This window comes from Aotus nancymaae, unplaced genomic scaffold (genome assembly GCF_030222135.1).
Source record: "Aotus nancymaae isolate 86718 unplaced genomic scaffold, 86718_ANA_hifiasm-v0.15.2.pri h1tg000043l, whole genome shotgun sequence".
Lineage (NCBI taxonomy): Eukaryota > Metazoa > Chordata > Mammalia > Primates > Aotidae > Aotus > Aotus nancymaae.
The window spans coordinates 4,628,875-4,654,412 of record NW_026988457.1 but is presented as its reverse complement, the minus strand read 5'-3'; the positions used below and the strand labels follow the sequence as shown (position 1 = coordinate 4,654,412).

Here is a 25,538-nt window from a genome sequence, read left to right as displayed (position 1 = left end):
GTTTCAACCTCCATGAAATCAGCTTTTTTAGTTTCCATGTATGAATGAGAACATGTGATACTTGTCTTTCTGTGCCTATTTCACTTAACATGACCTCCAGTTCCATTCATCTTACTGGAAATGATAGGATTTCATTCTTTTTCTATGTCTATTTCTTTATCCATGTATTCATTTATGTACACTTAGGTTGATTCCATGTTTTTGCTGTTATGAATATTGCTGCAATAAACATTATATCAAAGGGTGCAAGTATCCCTTTGATATAATGATTTCCTTTCCTTTGGATAAATACTCATACTGGGTTGCTAGATCATATGGCAGTCCTGTTTTTAGTTTTTTTGAGATATATTGACATGGTTTTTAATAATGGCTGTACTAAATTACATTCCCAACAACAGTGTATAAGAGTTCTCTTTTCTCCATATCCTTGCCAGCATCTGTTTTATTTTGTTTGTCTTTTTAATAATAGTCATTCTGTGGCCAGGTGTAGTGGCTCACACATATAATAGCAGCACATTAGGAGGCCAAGGTGGGAGGATTGCTTGGGCCCAGGAGTTCGAGACCAGCCTGGCAACATAGTGAGACTCTGTCTCTACAAAAACAAAACAAAACAAAACAAAAAAACAAATTAGCCAGGCATGATGGTGCACACCTGTAGTCCTAGCTTCTCAGGAGGCTGAGATAGGAGGATCACTTGAGCCCAGGAGTTCAAGGCTGCAGTGAACTATGATCACACCACTGCCACTCCAGCCTGGGCAACAGAATAAGACCCTATCTCTAAATAATAATAATTATAGCCATTCTAACTGGGGAAGAATGATATCTTACTGTGGTTTTAATCTTAATTTCCCTGATGGTTAGTGATATTGAGCATTTTTTCATATACCTGTTGGCCATTTGTATGTCTTCTTTTGAGAAATGTCTATTTAGATCCTTTGCCCACTTTTTAATAGAATTGTTGTTTTTTGTTTTGGGTTTGGGTTGCTGTTGTTTGAGTTTCTTATATATTCTGGATATTAGTCCCTTATCATATGATTAGTTTGCAAATATTTTCTTCCATTCATCAGGTTGTCTCTTCACTCTGTTGATTGTTTCCTTTGCTGTGCAGAAGCTTTTAAATCTAATTTTTTAAGTCCCATTTACCTACTATTTTATTTTGTTGCCTCTGCTTTTGAAGTCTTAGCCATAAATTCTTTGCTTAGACCAATATCTTGTGGTGTTTTCCCTATGTTTTTTTCTAGTAGTTTTATAGTTTCAGATCTTATGCTTGGGACTTGAATCCATTTTGAGTTGATTTTTGTATAGAGATTTGAATTTTCTATAGGTGTCTAGTTTCATTCTTCTGCATATGAATATTCAGTTTCCCCAGCACCATTTTTCAAAGAAGGTGTCCATTCCCCATTGTATGTTCTTAGTGTCTTTGTCAAAAATCATTTGGCTGTAAATACATGGATTTATTTCTGGGTTCTCTATTCTGTTCTATTGGTTGATATGTCTATTTTTATACCAATATCATGCTGTTTTGGTTACTATGATCTTGTAAGTCAGGTAGTGTGATACTACCAGCTTTGTTTTTTATTTTTATATTTTATTTGTTTGTTGTTGTTATTTTGCTTAGACTTGCTTGGCTATTCAGACTCTCTTTGGTTCCATGCAAATTTTAGGATTGATTTTTTCCTATTTCTCTGAAAAATGACATTGGTATTTTGATAGGGATTACATTGAATCTGTAGGTTGCTTTGGGTAGTATGTTCATTTTAACAATATTAAGTTTTCTAATCCATGAGCATGAGATGCCTTTCCATTTTGTGTGTGTGTGTGTATGTTGTCTTCCACTTTTGTGATTGTATGTATTGTAAATGGAATTGCCTTCTTCATTTCTTTTTCAGCTATTTCACTGTTGGTATATAGATGCCAGTGGTAACAGCAGTGAACCACGTAGGTGGGTAAGTGGGTAGGTTCTCAGTCTCCTGGGCAGTTTGCTTGTTTGGGTGATGGCAGTCATGGTGGTGGGACAACTGTCAGGCTCTGAAGTAGCATATGTTTGTGTTAGCAGTGGCTGTGACAAGCTGGGTTGACCAGTCCCCAGACCCCCATGTGGCACAAGCGAGCGAGTACTGGCTGTGTTGGTAGTGGCATACAGGGTAAGCCTGTCCTTGGGCTCTGAATAGGCATGCAGAGAGGCCACCAGTGGTGGATAGGGTGAGAGAATCCTCAGGTCCCAGGGTAATGGGCTTGAGCACTGTGGGGGAGGCAGTGTTAGGCTGAACAGGCCTGTCTTCAGGTCTCCCAGTAGTATGCTGAGGCACCAGCTGTGGTGAGCAGGGCAGGGTGAGCCCCAGGCCCCCTGGTGGAGTGCTTAGGTGGTTGCAGAAGTGTTGGGAGTGTGGGAGTTTGGGACAGCTAAGGGAGCCTGTCCTCAGGGCTTGTGCAAGTGTGCTGTGACCTTGCTGCAATGGGCAGCAGCAGAGTCTGTTCTCAGGGCTTGTGCACATCAGCCCTGCTGCTGGGAGAATGGGGTTGCTGTCTGTGGTGGCTGCCCCAGGTAGGCAGTTCTCGGACACTTTAGCTCCCTTTGTCCTAGGGGAAGCCTCCCCAGTGTGGTACATTACCCGTTCCCCAGGGTGCAGCACTCTATATGTGCTAGAGTGCCGAGTTTCCTGCTATTCCCCTGGGTTTAACCAACTTTGTGCTGCTACAGCCCTCCGGATGGATGTTGGGGGATATCTCTAGCGATGTGAGCAGCATGCAGTCTGGTGTAGATTAGGTTCTCAAAATAGTGCCATGCTGCAGCTGCTTAGGACTTGTAGGGCAGTGGGACCTGGTGTGAGCTACCTCTCTGGAACAGTGCCATTTTATCTTCTCCAGGGCTCGCTACAGTAGTCTAAGGGCTCACAAGGGTAAAGGGGTTTTCTCCTGGCCCAGGTTGCAAGAGTCCATGGTCATTTACCATTTCTCTGTACTGGGAAGCTTCTCTGGGTTCCCAGCTGATCCCAGCTGAGCTGGAAGCCTTCCCTCCTGCTCCCTCTGTGCCTCAGGTGTTTCCCATTATTTCTCTGTTGAATTCCACCGTTCTCTCTTAATTGCTCTGTTCAGAGTGTGATTATCTGCTTGTTATTTTGAGTCTTCTTTGTGGAGAAGGAGAGTGCTGGATACCTCTAGCCAGCTGCCTTGAAGCCCCTCCTTCTGACTTCCATCTATTTATTGATGTTCATTATTTGATGAGACACTGTTCTTATTTTTTTTAGTTCTTTATCTATTGTTTCTTTTAGGATATTTAAAATAGTTAACAAAGTCTTTGTCTAATAAGTCCAATGTCTAGGCTTTGTCAATGATTGTTCCTATTGATTTCTTTTTTCCTTTGTATAGGCCACAGTTACTTCACAGTCTTAGTTTTTGTGAAAATTAGACATTTTAAATAATATAATGTGGGAAATCTGTAATCATATTTCACCCCTCCCCAGGGTTTGTTGCTGCTCCTTCTTGTAACTGTTGTTTGTTTAGTGACTTTTCTGCACTAATTTTGTAAAATCTGTATTCTTTGTTGTGTTCCAACTAGTCTTTGTTCCATTAGTTTAGTAGTTAGCTAGTGATTCAACAGACGTTTCCTTAAACTTCTGAAACAACAACATCATCATCATCATCATCAACAAAAATGCTCCATCTTTGTGTATGTGTTGGGACACCTTCTACACTAAGGCTGTTTATAACTCTGCCCTTGTCTTCATTTCCTGCTTGTATAGAGTCTGGTTGTCAGCCAGAAGTGACAGCTTAAAGCCTTTTTAGTTCTTTTCTGAGCATATAGCCTGACTTGGGTTAGGTGCATGACCCTCTAGATTCCCAGGAATATGTGAGAGCTTTTCAAAGCCCTTGTTCCCTAAAATGCCTCCCTTCTCATCTTTTCTTCTCAAGCTTTTTATATTATCTGTTGTTTACCCCAAGTGGCAGTTATGCCTTGCCCCAACTGGCAGTGACTAATCATTTGCTTTTAAATGTATTCAACAAATGCCCCCTACCCTGGGTAGTTGTGTTTGTCCTAGGAAAGTTTTGAGTTAGTTAAAATAGGCACAAGCCCTTTCAGCTCAGGGAGTGACCAGCAAGGTCAAAACAACCACAGTTCTTTGAGAAGATCCTTTCTGCCACCCTTGGTACTAAAAACCTGTACTGGGAAAGTAGGTTGTTGTCTTCAGAGCCAATATTAATCTGGAGAGCAGTAGAAGGGGCCGGAGTAAGTTAAAAACACTACAGAGACCTGGACACAGTGGCATATGCCTGTAGTCCCAGCTACTTGGGAGGCTGAGACAGGAGGATAACTTGAAGTCAGGAGTTTAAGGCCATAGTGTGCTATGTGCTCAATTCTGTGAATAGCCGCTGCACTCCAGCCCAGCCTGGTCAACATAGCCATACCCCGTCTCAAAAAAAATTTAAAAACTAACAAATTTCTCTTACTGAAACTCAGCTTTTTTTTTTCTTGATTAAGCATTTGCCTGATTGCTGTAAACTCTTGATCTATCTTCACAGTTCTGATAAAGTTGATTCTGACAGTTCTTTCTTGTTAAGTCACTTCTGTTATGGAGGGATGGGCTTTTGGATTTGTTACTCCACCATTTTTGCTGACACCACTCACTAGACATCACTAATTGACATTTTTTTTTTTTTTTTTTTAGAGACAGAGTCCTCTGCCTCCTCGGCTCAAGCAGTTCTCCTGCCTCAGCCTCCCAAGTAGCTGGGACTACAGGCATCTGCCACCATGCTTGGTGAATTTTTTGTATTTTAGTAGAGATGGGCTTCCACCATGTTACCCAGGGTGGTCTCAAACTTTTGAGCTCAGGCAATCTGTCCATCTCGGCCTCCCAAAGTGCTGGGATTACAGGCGTGCGCCACTGTGCTTGGCCTGTAGTTGACTTTTGAATATTAATTTTGTATCCTGCAACATTTGTTAAACTTTCTTATTAATGCTATTAATTTAATCTACAAATTTTTAAAATTGTTTACGCAGACAATTATGTCATCTCCGAGAATAACGATTATTTTCTTCCTTTACAGTCCTTATATCTCTTCATTATCTTCCTTTTCTATTTTGTCTGATGTATCTTTCATGAATACAGAGGGACTATACAATGTTGAATGGAACTGGTGATAATAGACATTCTTGTTCTGTTTCTGATTTAAAGAAATGTTTTTAATATTTCTCATATTAGAAATTATGTTTGTGATAGGATCATAGTATTCATTGTTAATTAAGGAAGTTCTCATCTACTCCTGGTTCACTAAGAGTTACGTGTGTTATTTTTAAATAGTAATTCGATTTTGAGTGTTCTAAGGCCACAGATAGAAAATGAGTAAAACAATTTCTACCACTATTGAAAAGCTTTTAGATGTGTTTTCTCCGTTAACCTGCTAGTGTAATTACATTAATTGATAGTCTAGTATAAATGAATCTTGAGATAAACCAGTTAAATCATAATGTATTATCTATTTTACACATTACTGGAGGTAGTTTGCTGATATTTTATTTAGGGTTTTTGTATTTACCTGAGACTAGCCTGAAAGTTCTTATTTTTGTGTAACTTCCTGGCTCTATCAATCTATGTTAGCACCTTGAAAAAAGCTGGAGATATTCTTTCTTTTTCTTTTCTCTGGAAAATTGTGCATATGATTGCAATGAACAGTTCCTTGAATATTTGGTAGAACTTTTCTGAAAAGTCACCTGAAATTGGAATTCCCTTGCTGGGAAAAAAAATTAACCTTATTATTTTACCATTCTAGGCCTACCCAGGCTTTCTGTTTCTTTTTAGTCAGTTTTAATAACTTGTATTTTTGACTGTGTATGTTGGGTCTATAATCCCAGCATTTTGGGAGGCCAAGGCAGGAGGATTGCTTGAGCCCAAGACTTCAAGGCCAGCCTGGGGAACGTAGTGAGACCCTGTCTCTAAAAAAGAAAAAGAAAGAAAAGAAAAAGAAATTAGCTGGGCAGCTGGGCATGGTGTCACATGCCTGTGGTCCCAGCTACATGGGAAGCTGAGGTGGGGGGCATTGCTTGAGCCTGGGAGCTCAAGGTTGCAGTGAGCCATGATCATACCACTGCACTCCAGCCTGAGTGACACAGCAAGACCTTGTCTCAAAAGTAAATTAATTAAATAACTTGTATTTTCTAGCTAAATCTATATATAGATGTATAAATTATATTTCATTTAAATTTTCAAATTTGTTGTTATAAAGTTATTCATATAATTACTCTTTTATCTTTTAAAATTTCTCTGTAATTGTAATTGTGCCTTCTTTTCTATTTCTAATACTCATTTACATTTTTTCTTCCTTACTTTCACCATGGGTTTGTGTTTTTTATTCCCTTTCTTCTATTTAAAAAAAAAGTACATGTATATATTTTTTTCTTTTTCTTTCTTCTTCTTCTTTTTTTTTAAATACAGACAGAATCTTGCTGTGTTGCCCAGGCTGATCTTAAAACTCCTGGCCTCAAGCAATTCTCCCACCTCAGCCTTCCAAATTACTAGGATTACAGGCATGAGTCACTGTGCCTGGCCTCTTCTTCTTTTTTGAAGTTTATCCTGCTCCTTTTATCTGTAATTTCTTCAATTTTATGGTTAACTCATTGATTTTGTGTTTTGCCTTTTTAATGTGAATATTTATGGCAAATATTCCTTTAAGTATCACTTTTTAGGCCAGATGCGGTGGCTCACACCTGTACTCCCAGCACTTTGGGAGGCTGAGGCAGGCAGATCATTTAAGTCCAGGAGTTCGAGACCAGCCTGGACAACATGGAGAACATGTCTCAAAAGAAAGAGAGGAAGGAAGAGAGGAAGGAGGGAAGGAGGGAAGGAAGGAAGAAAGGGAGGGAGGGAGGGAAAGAAAAGAGAGGGAGGAAGGAAAGAGAGAAAGCAAGCAAGCCAGGTATGGTGGTGCTCCTGTAGTCCCAGCTACTCTGGAATCTGACACAGGAGAATCACTTGAACCCTGGTGGTAGAGGCTGCAGTGAGCCATATCACATTGTTACATTCTAGCCTGGGTAACAGAGCAAGATTCTGTCTTAAAAAAAAAAAAAATCACTTTTTATATATAATTTTTCAATTGTTATTCAGTTCTAAGTATTACCATTATAATTTTTCTACCTATAAAATTTTTCAATATTCAAATTTTTTCAAAGTAAAAATTATTGTTACTAATTTCAAAGTTAACTATATTATGATCTGTATCTTAATAATTCTCTGAAATCTGTGGAGTCTAGCTTCATGGCCTAGTTAATTTCTATAGATATTGTATGTTAGCATGAAAAGAATGTGTTTTCACCAATTGTTGGATGTGGTCTTCCATAGTTGTGTACTATATCAATCATTATTAACTGTGCTAGTTAAACTTCTGTGTCTTTATTTTGTCTCATTGTTCTATCAATTACTGAGAAAGGTATTTTTATCTCTGAGAAGGATGGTGGATTTATCAGTTTATCTATATATGGCCACTTAGTTTTAAAAAATTTGTTCCACTTCCAATCATTTGCAATTACACTAAGTAAATTACATTTTTTGAGAATTTTCCAGTTGTTCTAACTCAACTATTTGTTTTAAATAAATTGTAAGTATCACATTCTCACATTCCATTCTTGAATTGTATCATGGGAGTCTCAGTGAAATTTATAAGATTACTCTTGTTGTTGTTAATACATAATAAAAATAAGAGCTGCCGTTGATGAAGTACCCACTATGTGCCAAGCATTGTGCTAAGTACTTTATTTACAATTAAAGCCCTCGTCTCTAACATGATTAGGACAAATAGCTGGTTAGTTCATTGAAAAATTGTTTAAGGAATTATTATGAAATGATGCATACTTTAAGCATTTTGTTTGAACTTAAAGTACATGTTTTTATGTGTATGCAACAATTTTTTTTTATTGTTAGTTTCTCAGATTTGGTTCCCAGTATTCAACAATTTTTATGTATAATTTTGTTCAGTGCAGTTTATTTTTTTTTCATGCATAAACCACATCTGTAATGTGTAGTCAAGAATTTCTGGTTTCTGTTGATATAAATTGGAAGTAGAATCCAAAGAAATATTCAAAGCAATATGAGTGCCGGATCATGTCTTTATTATTTTTAACCAAATTTTATAGTTATCCTGCCCATTTAACAGTTGTTTAGCACTTTGTGTTTAGTGAGACAAACTACATAATTATAGTAAAATTATTATTGACATAAATAGATATGGGAATAAACCGATCTGACTCCTTGTAAATATACAGTTCTAAACAGTGACAGCAAAGGGTGCAGTTACACTGGAGAGCAGCCAGTGTAACTGCACCAGTTGGGAGCATTTAGTGTGAGTCATTAATATCAGTCATTATTGTATAGCAGCAATGGAGAAAACCCATTGATTGCTCTATCCGTTGAGTAGAGGTTATTTAAGAGCATTTATATTTGTAGTCCTTACAACAACTCTGCAAGGAGAGCTATATTCCTCATTTTAGAAAGAAGACATGATTTGCCCAAGATCCCATTGCTAGTTGAGAGATCTCACTGCTAGCTAGGGCCTGGTCTTGGCTATTACTGAGCCAGGACCAGGACCTGGGCCTCAGTTATTTCAACCGGTCATTCCATAAAGCCATGAGACATTTCTTTTATAATCTACGTGTGTTTTAATCTCAGATTTACTTCATTTATTGCCCATTGTCATAAATTAGTATATAGGATTCCGCATTGGGAAATGTTTTCCTCTGGACCTTTTAATTATTTTTTTTTCATGAGGGTTATTACTTACCATGCTTTCTACCCTCCCTTCCTGCTTTCTTCAGCTTTATCTGATTGCTGTCTCACCTTTGTCATCGGGTCACAGTTCACTTGATCAGGTTGGCTTGTATCTGAACAAACACTTTCTAATTCTTGAGAGGTACACTCCATCGCTACCTACAAGCTTGGATTCTAAGCAAAATCTTACTCATCATAGATGTGTTACCATTTGTTCATTTCTTATTTTCTTCTTTCTTTTCAAAGCTACGTCCTGTGCCTCTAACTCTCCTGATTTCCTCTCCATGACTAGCTTTTATTTAGTGATTTTTTTTCTTCCACTGGTGCCATTCATTCCTCAATGAATCAGCATCAGTGAGATCAGATTTAACGATCCTTGACACAGCTTTGATGAGACACTTTCTAGATAGATGTTTCTAAATAAAATGCATCTACTGATTAGCCACATTCAAACAGAAGTTATCACCACCACCACCACTACCAAGTCTCTTATTTCCCAGGGGCTTCCCAAGCCAGTGTTACTGGTTTGTGTTTCCTTTCCGGAAGGCCAAGTCCACTGTTTCTGGAACAAGGACGGTAGCTATATAGAGCTGCAGTGGTGCAGAGCTAGTACTGTCTCTGGCCCTTCATTGTAGAGTCAGTCTTACGATATTCAGACCTCTTGGCATTGTGTTGTATTTTCAGTTGGAATTCTAATCCTTAAAGATTCCTTTGATTAACTCTTAGCAAACTGCCTTAATAAATTGCCTGATCTCCCAGGCTCTAATAGTTTACTTTTTAAGCCACCTTATTCTTTCATGGTCCAGTGTTTACTTCTCTGCAGGCATAGTGGGTTGTTAACATTAGCAGGTCCTTCCCTAGAAAGCAAACTCAGGAGAAAAAAAAAAAAAAAGACATTAGCAGAGTCCCTGTGATCCTTTTCCTAAGCAGCTGATTGTAATCTGCTTAAAAAACAAAGAAACTCTTAGGGAGTATTAGAGCAGCCCTCATCGTTTTCACACTTTCTGACCTCTTTTTAAAGGACAGATTAGCCTATTCTGAGCGAGCTTTGAGACAACTGATTTACCAACCCTCTCTCCAAACCCCTATCTCACAGACTTTTATGTTGCTGTAAATAACCACTTCCTCCCTCTAATTAGTCAGGCCAATCTCCTTGTACTCATACTTGCTTCTTATCTTTTTCCTCATACCCTATATCTGATTAGTTTTCAAATCTTCTTTTTCCTTTGGGATCCAGAATGTGACCCCTTCTCACTGCCTCCACCCCATGAGTGAATTAACTCCAGGAGGAGTGTCACTTGTGCCCATCTGTTGATCTCAGTTGTGGGCCATCTAGTCTGGCTTTCCCATTGCTTGTATGGAGCCTTGACATGAGGGCAGATTAGGGAGAAAGGCTCTGGCTCCACAATATCTACTTTCACTTCCTCTTGTTTCTTGTTTGATTAAACCAGAGAAAGGAGAAATGACAGGAGAAAAGTCTCCAGACACTGTTAAGTTAGTGATAATAGGAGTCAAGGCCCAAGAACAGCTCTCATGAACAGGACTCAACCCTTGCCAACTGAGTATCTTCTGTTCATGCACATTTGCAGATTTAAAAATGAGAGGAGGAAGAAGAAGAGAGAAGGAAATGTTTTGTACAATTTTCTCTTTAAATCAAGAGGCAGTTTTGCATAATGGTTAAAGAGTGCAGACTTTAGAGCCAATCAAACTCGGTCTGAACCTGCCGTTAGCCATGTGATTCTGAACACATTGTTCTATTTCTCTGTATATCAATTGTCTTTGTAAGATGGGGTTAAAACTAACCTTTGCCCTTACTTCATATAGTTTTGAAGATTAGGTACATGTAAAGTAATTAAAGTCCCAATGCATAGTAAGCTTAACATCCTCTTTTTAAAGCCAATTTTCCAAGTACAATTGTAGACCTTACTCTTTCTGATGGCATATGGAACTATAAACATTTTGATGATGAACCATATTTCAGTAACTGCATTTCCCTAGAGTAGGCCTCTCCTTCCTTGTACAGTAGAGAGCTGTTCTGAGGGACAGTGACTATACATTAGTGCATTAAGCTCCACAGAATCACCAGTGCTGCAGTGAGTCTTAAGTCCTTAGTACATTACCATTTAATCAAATGAATAATGCAACAAACTCTATTTGTTCTTTTTCTCCTTGCCCTGCAACAGAATGTTTCACATTTGAGCAAAGACAGGGGAGTTTGTTTTCAGAATGACATACTAGTTTGCAGGATGAATTTCATAACTGACATTACACCTTGGACTACAACTAGGACTTTCATTGGAATCAGGTAGAACTGGCCATGAAGGAGAATTACAATGACAGATGGCATTCTTTATTCAATATCCTTTTTATAGAGGCCCCATCACAACTGTTTCTAGGTACATTAATGTTCCTTAGAGTTTTTTCTAAACCAACATCTAGGAATGCGTAAAGAAGGACAGCAGCAATTAAGTGACAAAGAACAAGATTTCATGTGTCCTACGTATTGAAAATTGCCCCAGCATGTTGAACAAACCAGGCTAGCAGCTGGGAGTAGGTTTAATCTAATTTGTTCAGTGCCCAGACAATCAACTGACTGTTCTCTTTGCCTCACCATCTTTCTTCTTCTAGGTTTGTTTGCTTGCTTTTCTATTCCTCTGTCCTGGATTTTCCCATCAGCGGTGTCAATTGTCCTTCCCCTACTACTTTTTGCTATGTCTCCATTGTCACCTTGACCATGACTCTGATTATCCAGGGTGAAGACAGGATAACTAGATCTTTACATTCTAAATTAGAAGATTTCCTAAATCCTCCTTTCTCTCTTAGGATCAAATATTGTCTTCACTTAAAGGGAGCTATGAACTTTCAGTGTGCTGGATGAAAGCACCATTGTTCTTTTGGGTGGGATAATTTTTCACAGGGCACTGCAGGATGGTTAGCCTCCCTGGCCTCAGGCCCTAATGCTGGTAACACATTACCAGTCATTCTGACCACCGAAAATGCCTTTACACATTTCCAAGTACCCCACAGAGTAGTGGTATAGTCTCTGGTTTAGAACCACTACAATATGGGCAGTTAGCAGCATTCTACCCAAATACTGGACTTGACAGCTCATTATCAACCATTCTTTATGTCTAGAGGAAACTTAGCTATTAAAGCCACTAAATTTGTCCCATTCTGAGACTATAACAGCCACTTTTTAATTTTCAAAATCTAAGATGTTAGGAAGTCCAAGATTATTTATTGGTAGGTTTTATATATACAGACATGCACCACATAACAAAATTTCAGTCAGTGACAGAGCATATATATGACAATGGTCCCATGAGATTATAATACCATATTTGTCTGCACCTTTTCCAAGTTTAGATATGTTTATTATTTATTATTTTTTATTGAGACTGAGTCTTGCCCTGTCACCCAGTCTGGAGTGTAGTGGCACGATCTTGGCTCACTGCATCCTCCACCTTGCAGGTTCAAGCAACTGACATGTCTCAACCTCCCAAGCAGCTAGGATTACAGGAGTGCACCACCACGCCTGGCTAATTTTTTTGCATTTTTAGGAGAGACAGGGTTTTGCCGTGTTGGCCTGACTGGTCTCGAACTCCTAACCTCAGGTGATCCACCCGCCTCAGCCTCTCAAAGTGCGGGGATTACAGGCGTGAGCCACTGCAGCCGGCCTCTAGATATGTTTGGATACATAAATACTTACTAATGTGTTATAATTGTCTATGGTATTCAGTATAGTAACCAGCTGTACAGTTTTGCAGCCTAGGAACAATAGGCTATACCAGATAGCCTAGGTGTGGCATAGGCTATATCATGTAGATCTTTGTAAGTACACACTATGATGTTCACATAGTGATGAAATTGCCTAAGGATGCATTTCTCAGAACATATCCCTGTCAATGTATGCTCATATATGAAATATTTTCTTTAAGGAAAATAATTAGGTTTTTACAAAGTTATTGATTTATGAAATGGTTACATGTATATTAACTTTAACTTTCTCAAAGTGTATTCATTTTTAATGTATAGGATTAAAGCATCTCTTTTTAAAAGTGATTTTAAATATAGTACAAAGTATGGCTGGTGCCGTGGCTCACACCTGTAATCCCAACATTTTGGGAGGCTGAGGCAGGCGGATCACCTGAGGTTAAGGGTTGAAGACTAGCCTGGCCAACATGGTGAAACCTCATCTCTACTGAAAATACAAAAAAATTAGCCGAGCATGCTGGTGGGCATTATATTATACCAGCTACTTGGGAGGCTGAGGCAGGAGAATTGCTTGAACCTGGGAGGCAGAGGTTGCAGTGAGCCAAGAGTGACAAAGCGAGACTCCAACTCAAAACAAAAAACAAACCAACAAAAAGTACATTCACACTTGAGAATCTCTTGTACTAAAAGTTTTTCAATATGCACATGAAGAGTATGATGTTATAGTTTGCTTATGTTACACACATAATTAAGTTGTACATTTTCTTAATTCTTTTATATTTCAGAGAAAGAATTTTGAAGAAAACTGGACAAAGGCTCAGCAAAACCAAACAGAAGAGAAACAGAAAAAGAAACAAAAAGCAGAACAGTCAGAGTAAAATCATGGAGGAGAACTCATTTGAATTCTCAAGTGATCTTACACCAGGAGATCGGGACCCAACTCAGAGTGAAGAGGAAGAAATTGAAAAGACCAGAAGAGAGTCAGAATACCCCTTCACTGGTGGTCTACAAAATGAAGTCAGAGATTTTGCGAATGGGTATAAAGAAAAAAGATTGAAAAACTTAGATCCTAAAGACAGTTTCCAAAACGTTATGTCTATAGTTGAATTAGACAACACACCAAAGAATTCCCTCCCTAAGGAAGGTGATAACTTGTTTTTAAGTTTGTCATGGATGCCAAATGAAAGCTCTGTTACTTGTCCAATAGTGACTCAGAATCTTTCCTGTGTAACAACTGATGACTGCTCTGGCATGAAGGTAGAAAAGCATATTAGAAATAGGCATACCATAGCATGGGACACCCAGGACCTTCCTGTGGAAACTTCATGTTTATTTATGAAGAAGAGAGAAATAGTAGATAAAAATCTCCCACATCAACCCATTCTGTGCCCTCAACATGGAACCAGAATGTCAGATAAAGTTTTAAGAGAGGAACAGTTGTATGCAACTAAAATCAATTGTTGGGCTTTTTTCACAACCAATTTATCTGATGAAGATTTACAGCTGGGCTCTGACAGACAGCCCTATTTTGGTAGCTGGCCTGCAGGCCTTCTTAAGTTTGTATGTGAACAGAGACCAAAGAAAGATAGAGCACATAAGCTGACTGGTCCTGACAGCAGGGGGCAGTGGATTCAATTGATCTTCACTTCCATGGGAGCATCAGAACCAGGAAGCAGTCCAGAAATATTGATAGACAAGCTACTGATAGGAATTGAAGATTTTTCACCTCCACCTGAAACTATAGATTCATTCATGGAAACAAACCTCTTCAAAAGCTGCTTACCTCAACTGGATGTACCAAAGAATGCCTTAGAATCAACACAAAATAAGAAAAGGAGGCAGAAAAGGATTTTCAATTTGGTACCAAACTTTAACTTATCAGGACAGAGTCATATAAATGTAAAAGAAAGGGAGAAATGTGACCTGTTAACAAAAGCCCAAGGAGTAAAAATTATTTTGGGAGAAGAAAAAGACAGAATTTCAGAAAGGAACAGTGAAGAAGAGAATAAGCAAAAACTTAGGACCTTTGATCATCATCCACTGTGGTTTTACCTTGATATTATCAAAGCTCCCCCTCTAAATGTTGGTGGACAGTATTATTCTCATTGCCTGTTATTTAACAGACTAAGGTGCTTTGCGTCTTTATACGAAAATTATATCCCTTCTCTTGTGCTACATTATATATCTAGTGTTTGGAAGGCATCTTTTACAAACAAACTGTTTTGGACTTTCGAATCTCAGACAAGAGTGGGTAATAAAATAAATGATGCAGGGTTTATTTCTCCAGAAATTTTACACCGTCAACCTGATACTTCGTGCTCTTTGGGAGTCACTTCTGATTTTCACTTTTTAAATGAAAGGTTTGATGGAAAGCTGAAGAGATGGGAAGAACCTAAGCAATTACCAGCTGAGGACAGCCAAGGCTTAACAAGCACTGACTGTAGTTCCCTTGGGTTACCATTAACACCAGGGTTTGCCTTTCAACTAGTAAAGCTTTTTGGATCTCCAGGCGTTCCAATGGGTAAATTGTTTTGTGTGTGTGTGTGTGTGTGTGTGTTTTGCTAAAAGTAAAAGAGCTAGTTAAACATATGTAAGTAATTTTGGAGGTGTTTCTATCTGGCAGTTAGTGATTTCATGCAGTTTATTGATCTTGTGATGCTTTTCAGCAGTGAGCGAGGACCCATAACAAACGGTGCTTGATCTTCAAAGTCCCCCTTTGCTGCAGGTAGTCTTCATGTTTCCTTCAATGTCTTTGAGAACGTGGACTACTTGAACCCTCAGTTTCAATAGATACTGGGAAAAATGAAGGATGAAGCAGGAAAAGGGGGTTATGTAACCAGTAGAGATGGCTGCTTAAAAAACAAAAACAAAAACTTTCTTTTTCTTTTTTTTTTTTTGAGATGGAGTTTCACTCTTATCACCCAGGCTGGAGTGCAATGGTGCGATCTCAGTGGCTCACTGCAACCTCCACCTCCCGGGTTCAAGCAATTCTTCTGCCTGCACCTGCCACCATGCCCAGCTAATTTTTGTATTTTTTAGTAGAGACGGGGTTTTACTATGTTGTCCAGGCTGGTCTCAAACTCCTAACCTCACGTGATCCACCTGCCTTAGCCTCTCAAAGTGCAGGGATTATAGGCCTGAACTACTGCAGCTGGCCGAAAAAAATCTTCCTACTTTCTGCCTTTGACACATGGCCCTTTCCTTTCTCATTCATAATTATGGCTCCCAAATACAACATTAGTAAATGGGGAATGGCAAAGACTACATGATGGAAAGATATCTCAAATACTTGAATTTAGTTTTTAAAGGCATTGTATTTGTTTAAATACAAAAATTAGCCGGGCATGGTGGTGCATGCTGTAATCCCAGTTGCTCAGAAGGCTGAGGGAGAATTGCTTGAACCTGGGAGGCGTTCAGAGGCTCCTGAAGGACTCCCCTGATGAGAAGGGAGTCTGACTAGTTGACTTAAAAAGTTCCTTCAGTCTCCTAAGGTTGTTATTTTGGGGCCAGGTGCGTGGCTGACACCTGTAATCCTAGCACTTTGGAAGGCTGAGGTGGGATGGTCACTTGAGATTGGGAGTTTGAGACCAGCCTGGCCAACATGGTGAAAACCTGCCTCTACTAAAAATACAAAAATTAGCTGGGTGTGGTGGTGTGTGCCTGTAATCCCAGCTACTCAAGAGGCTGAGGCAGGAGAACTGCTTGAACGTGGGAGGCAGAGGTTGCAGTGAGCTGAGATCACACCACTGCACTACAGCCTGGGCGACAAAGCAAGACTCCATCTCAAAAAAAAAAAGACTGTTATTGAAATGAAAAAATCTACATGTGAATGAAACGAAAATATGATTTTTTGATACTCCATCTAAATTATTTTTGGGCTGGGCATGGTTGCTCATGCCTGTAATCCCAGCACTTTGGGAGGCCGAGGTAGATGGATCATCTGAGGTCAGGAGTTGGAGACCAGCTTGGCCAACGTGGTGAAACCTCATCTCTACTAAAAATGCAAAAGTTGGCTGGGCATGGTGGTGCATGCCTGTAATTCCAGTTACTCAGGAGGCTGAGGCAGGAGAACTGCTTGAACCTGGTAGGTGGAGGTTGCAGTGAGCCGAGATCACACCACGGCACTCCAGCCTGGGTGATAGAGACTCAGTTTAAAAAAAAAAAATTGTCTTCAATCATAAGCATATTTAAGATAATATCTTTATGATATTTATTCCAACTTTTCCTCATCTGTAACTCAATAGCTGATACTTCCTAGTGCTCTTCCTTGGGGACAGAAGCTGTAAGATTCAAGATGCCAAAACTCCAATTTCTGCAGTTCTCCTGTATCTTAGCATGTCACCCTGAGTTTTTTCACTTGGCTTCTAAGCTTCTGATATTCCAGATACACTTCGTCCTAGCAGCTCAGACCAAAGATTGACTAAGTCCTAGGGCCAAGGAGTCATAGTTATCAACCTGCTCTTGGGGCTCTAGCATCATGTTTATCATATTTGTAAATTGTGAATAATTACATCTTAACTATTTGCTGTAGTTTTTCTACCCACCTCCTACATGTGACCAAAGAAACATACCAGTTTTTTAAAAGTAAATGCAATTGCTTTGGGGAGCTTTAAATGATAACCGAAGACATTTTAGATCTGGGATCTTAGTCCAAGGTCCATATTCTGAAATTGTATGTAAAATTTTGGAGGTTATTTTGCACCATTTTTGGGGAGGAAGTCCATAGATTTTATCAGCTTCTCAGGAGGGGTCTACGATGCATAAAGATTAACAATCACTGCCGTAGAGGGGCACCAGAATGCATGAAGGCACAATTGTGAAAGGATTCTAAGCCTCCTCTTACCTTGGATGCACGATAACATCATAATCAACAATGATCAAGCATCCATTAATTTAACTTCAGAAAGCTTTTTAAAGGAAGTAGACCTCATTCATCAAATAGCTCACCTTCTAAATGGGGAGACAAGACTAACATAAAACAAAATTACTGGACATAGAAAATGTAAATGATAAGCTATGAATATTTTATGAGTGAGAATTGTAGTGCCAAAAGGTGTTAGACTTCTCTCTGAGTTTAATAAAGAAACAGAGACCGGAGTGAGGAAATTAAAAGCCAATTTATTCGGCTCCTGGACGAGGTTCTATGGTCCGGGAGGGGCCAGAGAAGTCGCGCTTCTCTTCTTGGGGCGTGGGGTTTTATAGGGAGTAGAAGTGGCTGATTGACTACGGGGGAAACAAAGACAAGGTAGTTCTATTGGGAATTAAAAGACTGGGGATGGGCGAGGTGAACAAAGCGGGGGCATTTCCATTGGGTATGAAGGGAGTGAGCACGGACGAGGGGCTGGCCGAGGATGTACGGGAGAGCTACCATAGGGCAGGCTCTTGGCAGGCCTTTTCAAAATTTATGGCAGGTGCAGGGCTGAGATTGGAATGCGGAAATGGGCAAGGGGAGCCTGCGTGGAGAGGGCAAATGCTGAGCAATGTGCTCAGTATGATGACGTAGTTTTTAGGCACGGAGAGAGAAGGGCATGTCCATTCGGCTCCCAAGGAGGCACCGGCCTTACAAAAGGATCGTAGAAGAGAATTTGAGGTTGTAGTTTTGTCTGGAATGCCTTCCATGTGGAAGCGCATTCTAAGTACTGTTTATACAAGGGAGAAAGTATGTAGCTTGAAAGAAAAACAGAGGAAAAGAATTTCATATTTGGAAATGGCATGTACTTGAAAGGGTAAAGAGGAAACCATAAGTAGAGGCTATGAAGTGATTTGTTTGGCTAGATTGGACAAGCCAAGCTCATGGTCAGTGGCCTTGTAAATAAGGCAAGAACTCAGATGAATCCTAGTATTCGAGTCTGGATAGTGTTTACTGATTGAGATCTGAGACAAACTCCAGCTTTAGACATCACCGAAATATCTTTAAAACCAGACTTTTAATGGTATGGTGAGTTAGATATCAGGTTTGCCTGTCTTCACACTTAGGGTAAAAATCTGTGTGACATTAGAGATGAGATTAGTTCTTCCTTTTTTTCACAGAATCCTTGTTGCCTGATGACTATGTGGTTCCCCTTGACTGGAAGACACTAAAGATGATCTACTTGCAATGGAAGATGTCAGTGGAGGTATATATATATATATGTGTGTGTATTTTTTTTTTTTTTTTGAGATGGAGTTTCACTCTTGTTGCCCAAGCTGGAATGCAATGGCACGATCTTGGCTCACCACAATCTCTGACTCCTGGGTTCAAGTGCTTCTCCTCCCTCAGCCTCCCAAGTAGCTGGGATTACAGGCATGTGCCACTATGCCTGGCTAATTTTTTGTATTTTTAGTAGAGACTGGGTTTCTCCACATTGGTCAGTCTGGTCTTGAACTCCTGACCTCAGGTGATTCACCTACTTCAGCCTCCCAAAGTGCTGGGATTACAGGTGTGAGCCACTGCACCTGGCCAGTGAAGGTATATTTTTATGGCTTTCAAATAGAAACCATTGTTCTATTCTCTACTTCTGTGAGCTTAACTTTTCAGATTTCACATATGAATGAAATCTTGTAGTATATGTTTTTCTGTGTCTGGCTTATTTCAGTTAACATGATTTCTTCCAGGTTCATCCATGTTGTTGCAAATGACAGGATTTCATCCTTTTTTATGGCTGGATATTATTCCATTGTATAAGCTATGGTGTGCATTGCATAGCAAGGTGACTATAGTTAACTATAGTTAACAATAATGTATTATATTTCAAAATGGCTAGAGGAAAGGATTTTGAATGTTCTGACTACAAAGAAATAATAAATATTGAAGTGATATATATGCTAATTACCATGATTTGATCATTACACAATGTACACATGTATCAAAACACATTGTGGTCAGAAATAGGTACAATTATGTGTCAATAAAATTTTTTAAATTATGGAATAAAAAATGAGATTAGAGAAGGTCTGTTTATCAAACTTGGGAGAAGTGCTACATACCTTAAATTAGAAAAAATGTCTATGGATGGGGATGGGTGGATAATATAGGCATGTTTTCGTTCAATTAGTCCCAAGAGAAAGTTGCATTTAATTCCCTAACTTCATGGAGGAATATCCAAGTATAAGGACTCACTGGGGATGACTAAGGTGCCCATAGGAGAGTCCTTTTTTCTTCATTACATCTTTTTTCCTCTCCAGCCCTCAGTCTTATCCCTTACGATATAGTAACAGCTACACATTAGATTTGTGTTACTTGACTTGGAGGCACCTTCCTGTTGTTGTGATCTGTGGTCCACAGTGAGAGACATGACTATTCTGTGGCTGTTCATTTTCCAGGTAGCTGGAGGAGGACCGGCTTAGAAGGGTAGAAGGATGATAGAAAATCTGGAAAAGCCAGTACTTCACCTAAACTCGTGTGGGTGGCTGGGGTTCTGTTCACATTAGTTGGTTATTATTTAAATGTGCCCAGAGGCAATGTTAGGGGTGCATTTTGAAATGAATAGTAAAATCAAAATATAGTGAACCATTACAGAACTAATAGTTCAGGACAGTAGGTACTTCTTAACTGTTCTCGTAAACACTGCTAAGGGAAAAGTAGACTCGTTTTGTCTGTTCATTTAGTAAAATCAAATATATTTTTTCTCAACTTCTTGTTTCTCCTTATTTCCCATGGAGACCTTATTGCCACTTAAAACACACATACACACACAGAGAGCAGTATTTTAAATGTTGAAATTGACATTTGTGGCCAGGCGCAGTGGCTCATGACTTGTAATCCCAGCATTTTGGGGGGCTAAGATGGGCGGATCACCTAGGTCAGGAGTTTGAGACCAGCCTGGTCAACATGGTGAAACCCCGTCTCTACTAAAAACACAAAAAAATTGAGCCATGTGTGGTGGCACTTGCTTGTAATCCCAGCTACTTGGGAGGCTGAGTTAGGAGAATCGTTAGAACCCGCAAGGCAGAGGATGCAGTGAGCCAAGATCATGCCACTGCACTACAGCCTGGGCAATAGGGCAAGACTCTGTCTCAAATAAATTAATTAATTAACATATTTATTTATAATAACATGGTTATTATATTTCTTTATCTTTTTTTTTTTTTTTTTTTGAGACAGAGTCTCACTCTCTCACCCAGGCTAGAGTATAGTGGCAAGATCTCAGCTTACTGCAACCTTTAGCTCCCAGGTTCAAGCGATTCTCTTGCCTCAGCCTCCCAAGTAGTGGGACTACAGGCATGCACCACCACACCTAGCTAATTTTTGTATTTTTAGTAGAGACAAATTTCACCATATTGGCCAGGTTGGTCTCGAACTCCTGACCTTAGGTTATCTGCCCAACTTGGTCTACCAAAGTGCTGAGATTACAGGTGTAAGCCACCATTATATTTCTTTTGTCACTTTAGAAGTGTCCCTACATGAGTAAAATGACAGTGCAAACTTAATTCCAATGCCAAATATTAATATTTTATGTATTTTAATTATAATTTCTAGAAAAGACAGAAGAAGATTGGTTGAAAAATGAAAATTCCTTGAACTGTAAGTACGACTTATCCTAGAGAACTCTGTATGATCATAAAGAAGTGAATGTTGACATTATTTGGTTGTAATAGCTCATACGTATTATACCACAACTGAAGAGTAAAATATAAAAGATGAAGTTTGTTACCATAGCAACCTTGTGTGCTGTTGTACATGTGATGTTTTTATTCCCTTTAAGTGTAGATCTTTTTGTGAAATACAACAAACCTTAGATTGTTGCTCCCAAATTTATTTTCCCACTTTGTTGGTTAGAACATATTTCACAGCATTCTGTCTACACACAATTTATGAGACATTTTCCCCCTTGGGTTGGTATGTGATGAGGGCTGGGAATGAGGGGTGTAGGTTCTATTTAAATATTAGATTCTCTAGGAAAAGAGGTAAAACATACAGACAAACTCATGTTATATTTTAAACTTATCAAGCTAATATTAAAATAAACACATTGCGCTTTTTAAAAAATGACTAAATTATGAAATAAACACAGCTGCTATGATTTCAGTGCATATATGTCTACATTTGATAAGAATTGAATGCACTGTGCATTTACCATATGTTTTTTCATTTTAACTTATTTCTAAGAGTATTCCTGGTTTCCATTTCTCAACTAGAAATACATGCATACCTTGTAAAAATATTGTTTGTTTTCATCCTGCTTCCCCTGAAAGAAGAGGAAGAAGAACAGAAGATTTGGGAGAAGAGTTCGGAGATTTTTGGGGCCCTTAGAAAAATGTGGGATAAAATATGGTACAGGAGGAGATAAGAACCTATGAGGAATTCCAGAGGAAGGAAGTGAAGACATTCATTCAGTTATTCAGCAAATGTGGCCGGATGTGGTGGCTCACGCCTGTAATCCCAGCCCTTTGGGAGGCCGAGGCAGGAGGATCACCTGAGGTCAGGAGTTCGAGACCAGCCTGGCCAACATGGTGAAACCCCATCTCAACTGAAAATACAAAACTTACGTGGTGGCAGGTGCCTGTAATCCTAGCTGCTTGGGAGGCTGAGGGAAGAGAATCACTTGAACCTGCAAGGCAGAGGTTGTGATGAGCCGAGATCACCCCACTGTACTCCAGCCTGGATGACAGAGCAAGACTGTCTCAAAAAAAATTATTCAGCAAATGTTTATTGAGTTTACCTCATATTAGACACTAAAGATATAGCAGTAAAAACACCCCTCCCCTCATGGAATTTATGTTGTAGGGATTGGAGTTGATGCCATAGCATGTTGGGCAAGGACTTGGCTGAATGAGCCTCTAGCCTACCCCTGACTGAAGTTATATTATAGTGAGTGAGGTTCCCCTAGATGGCCCCAGCGTGAGGAGACACCAGTACAAGCAGCATGCAATAAGCATGGATATATTTTGCTGTGGCCAATTTCGGGAGTCTTTTCTGTCTGCTACAATTGGTAGCTTTGTTTCAAGGACACTTTTGGGACCATAATTTTGATTTTCATGTTGATCTCCCACATGTATCCTAAACTGGCTAGTCTTCTCCTCACAAAGCATTGTGCCCTTAATTATGATTTTTTTTTCTTTTTAGGGAATTTTATGAGTACTGTAGCAATGTGCAGATTTTTTTTTTTACAATTTTATTTTATTTATTTATTTTTGTTTGTTTGTTTGTTTTTGAGACGGAGTTTCGCTCTTGTTACCCAAGCTGGAGTGCAATGGCACAATCTCGGCTTACCGCAACCTCCGCCTCCTGGGTTCAGGCAATTCTCCTGCCTCAGCCTCCTGAGCAACTGGGATTACAGGCACGCGCCACTATGCCCAGCTAATTTTTTTGTATTTTTAGTAGAGACGGGGTTTCACCATGTTGACCAGGATGGTCTCGATCTCTTGACCTCGTGATCTACCCGCCTCGGCCTCCCAAAGTGCTGGGATTACAGGCTTGAGCCACCGCGCCTGGCTTTTTTACAATTTTATTGAGAAAGGGCATCCTGTTTTGTGTTTGGCATTAAAGTACTGACCAGTCTGTCTCAAGGGGTAAACAGAAATTTAGAAGGAGTGAAATAGCAGGAGAATCTGGGTGGCTCTGGGAGCCACAAGCTCAGTGCCCATTTAAAAAAATTCTCCCTGCTGGTTGCCAGGTGTTTGATGTTGTGGCACTCCAGTATGGTGGTGGGGTGGGGTGCTAGGAAGAGGATGGGTCCCCATCCTAAAGCTCCCCCTGATATTTGAGTACCATATTTATCCCACACTTCTAATGGCCCTTCTGTGTGACCCTAAACAGAGGACCCTTCTCAGAGTCTCAGTTTGTTCATTTGTAAAAGACAGATTTATCTTTTAAATGAGAATTAAATGAAATAACTTTGCAAAGTTATTAAATGAAAAAAACTGTGCAAAGTATGGAGCCTAGTGCCTGAAAAATAATAGACTCTTTTTTTTTTTTTTTAACGACGGGGTTTCACCATGTTGGTCAGGCTGGTCTTGAACTCCCGACCTCAGGTGATCCGCCTGCCTTGGCCTCCAAAGTGCTTGGATTACAGGCATGAGCCACCATGCCCAGCCAATAATAGACTCTTAATAAGAGTTAATTACCTTCCCCTAAATACTACCTTGGGTTAAAGCATTGCCTTTTTTTTTTTTTTTTTTTTTTTTGAGACAGAGTCCTGCTCTTGTTGCCCAGGCTGGAGTGCAGTGGTGTGATCCCGGCTCACTGCAACCTCCGCCTTCCCGGATTCAAGTGATTCTCCTGCCTTAGCCTCCCACGTAGCTGGGATTACAGGCATCTGCCACCATGGTCAGCTAATTTTTTTGTATTTTTAGTAGAGACAGGGTTTTACCATGTTCGCCAGGCTTGCCTCAAACTCCTGACCTCATGATCCGCCTGCCTTGGCTTCCCAAAGTGCTGGGATTACAGGTGTGAGCCACCACACCCAGCTTTTTTTTTTTTTTTTTTTTTTTTTTTAGATCAAGTCTCGGTCTGTTGCCCAGGCTGGAGTACAGTAGCTCACTGCAACCTCCACCTCCTGGGTTCAAGCGATTCTCCTACCTCAGTCTCTTGAGTAGCTGGGATTATAGGCACCCACCACTACACCTGGCTAATTTTTATATTTTTAGTATTTTAGAGAAGGGCTTTTGCCACGTTGGCCAGGCTGGTCTTGAACTCCTGACCTCAGGTGATTCGTCTGCCTTGGCCTCCCAAAGTGCTGGGATTACAGGCATGAGCCACCATGCCCGGCCAAAGCATTGCCTTTAGAATGCTCCATGGCAGAATAGAAATTGTGTTCTTTAGGAGAGGAGCATATTGGCCCAGTAAACATGTTAACACATTTGCATGAATTAGTGCATTTGTTTTTAATTTTTTGTAATGTACATAGTTGGATCCTCAGGGAATGGAATCGAGAACAAGTTTCAGCTGAAGGACAGAGAGTTGGGGAAATATCATGGAACAGGTTCTTGAATGAGGCAGGACTAAGCAGTGTGGACTGCCGGGACGTTTGAAAAGTCTTGGATGCTGACGGGGGTTGCATAGCTTAAGAAGTAAAGGCTGGGAACCTGAAAACAAACTCTGTTCTTGTCACGTGTTTTCTGGTCTTGTCTGGGCTTGTGTTTGTTTGTAGTTGAGTTCTGCCATCTTCGTGGTGCTGCTGAAGATCCTGATCACGGAGAAAAGTCAGAGTGCCCAGTGACAACCCAAGAAATTCTTTCCAGAGACATACCCATTGGATACCAAAATCAGTTTGGATAATCTGTCCAACCATTCTTGATAAGTTATCTGAATAATAAAAAAACTCAACAGAGGAGGTAACAGTTTGAACATTTTATTGTCTAATTTGAAGATGTTTGCCTATTTGTTTGATAGAAGAAAATGAGGCACAGAAAAACTTGAGTACCTTATTTTTAAAATTGCATTAGTATTAAAAGGTTAGCCTGTAGTATACCCAAGTATTGGTCTGTGATCCCATTTCTAGAACTCTGAAATCCAAAAAGCTCAGAAAACCAAAAGTTATTTTTCCAAATATTTTCATTGTGGTAAAATACACAATATAAAATTTACCATCTTACCCACTTTTAAGTGTGTTATAAATACATTCATGCTGCCATCACTAGCATCCATCTCCAAAACCCTTTCCATCTTGCAAAACTGCAATTCTATACCCATTAAACAACGACCCATTCTCCCTTCCCCTCAGCCTCTGGCAACCACTGTTTTTTGTTTTGTTTTGTTTTGTTTTAAGTAGGTTTGACATTGAAACTAAGTTGGGAGCCAAACCTGACCCAAATATGAGCTGGGCATGGTGGCTTACACCTGTAATCCCAGCGCTTTGGGAGGCTGAGGCAGGAGGATCACTGGAGCCCAGGAGTTCGAGATGAGCCTGGACAACATGGTGAAACCCCATCTCTACAAAACATACAAAAATTAGCCAGGTGTGGTGGCACACGCCTGTAGTCCCAGGTTCTCGGGAGGCTTAGGTGGGGAGGATCACTTGAGCACAGGAGGCAGAGATTGCAGTGAGCCAAGAAAAAAAACCTGACCCAAAAAGGTAGGCAATTAATTTTACTCCCTGTTTATCTCACTTGGAATGTATAAAGCATATCCATATATTTCACTGCAGA

At 39.8% G+C, this 25,538-nt stretch overlaps 1 protein-coding gene across 12 annotated transcripts in view; it reads left to right on the top strand.

Annotated features, from left to right (window-relative positions):
• The window catches only part of LOC105726196 (NEDD4 binding protein 2 like 2), a 106,504-nt gene extending 81,782 nt beyond the window's left edge, over positions 1-24,722 (top strand). For 10 of the 12 annotated variants that reach the window (XR_010337134.1, XR_010337132.1, XM_012465537.3 and 7 more), the window contains 4 exons: positions 13,256-14,991; positions 18,501-18,586; positions 20,929-20,973; positions 24,542-24,722. Coding sequence is in view for 8 of the 12 variants with exons in the window: in XM_012465537.3 (XP_012320960.1) it covers positions 13,256-14,991; positions 18,501-18,586; positions 20,929-20,952 (1,846 nt within the window). In the remaining 4 variants the exon portion in view is untranslated. Of the gene's footprint in view, positions 1-13,255; positions 14,992-18,500; positions 18,587-20,928; positions 20,974-24,541 lie in introns of those variants that run through there. The other 2 variants (XR_010337135.1, XR_010337133.1) reach the window with 1 other exon arrangement.
• Positions 24,723-25,538: the final 816 nt, after the last annotated feature.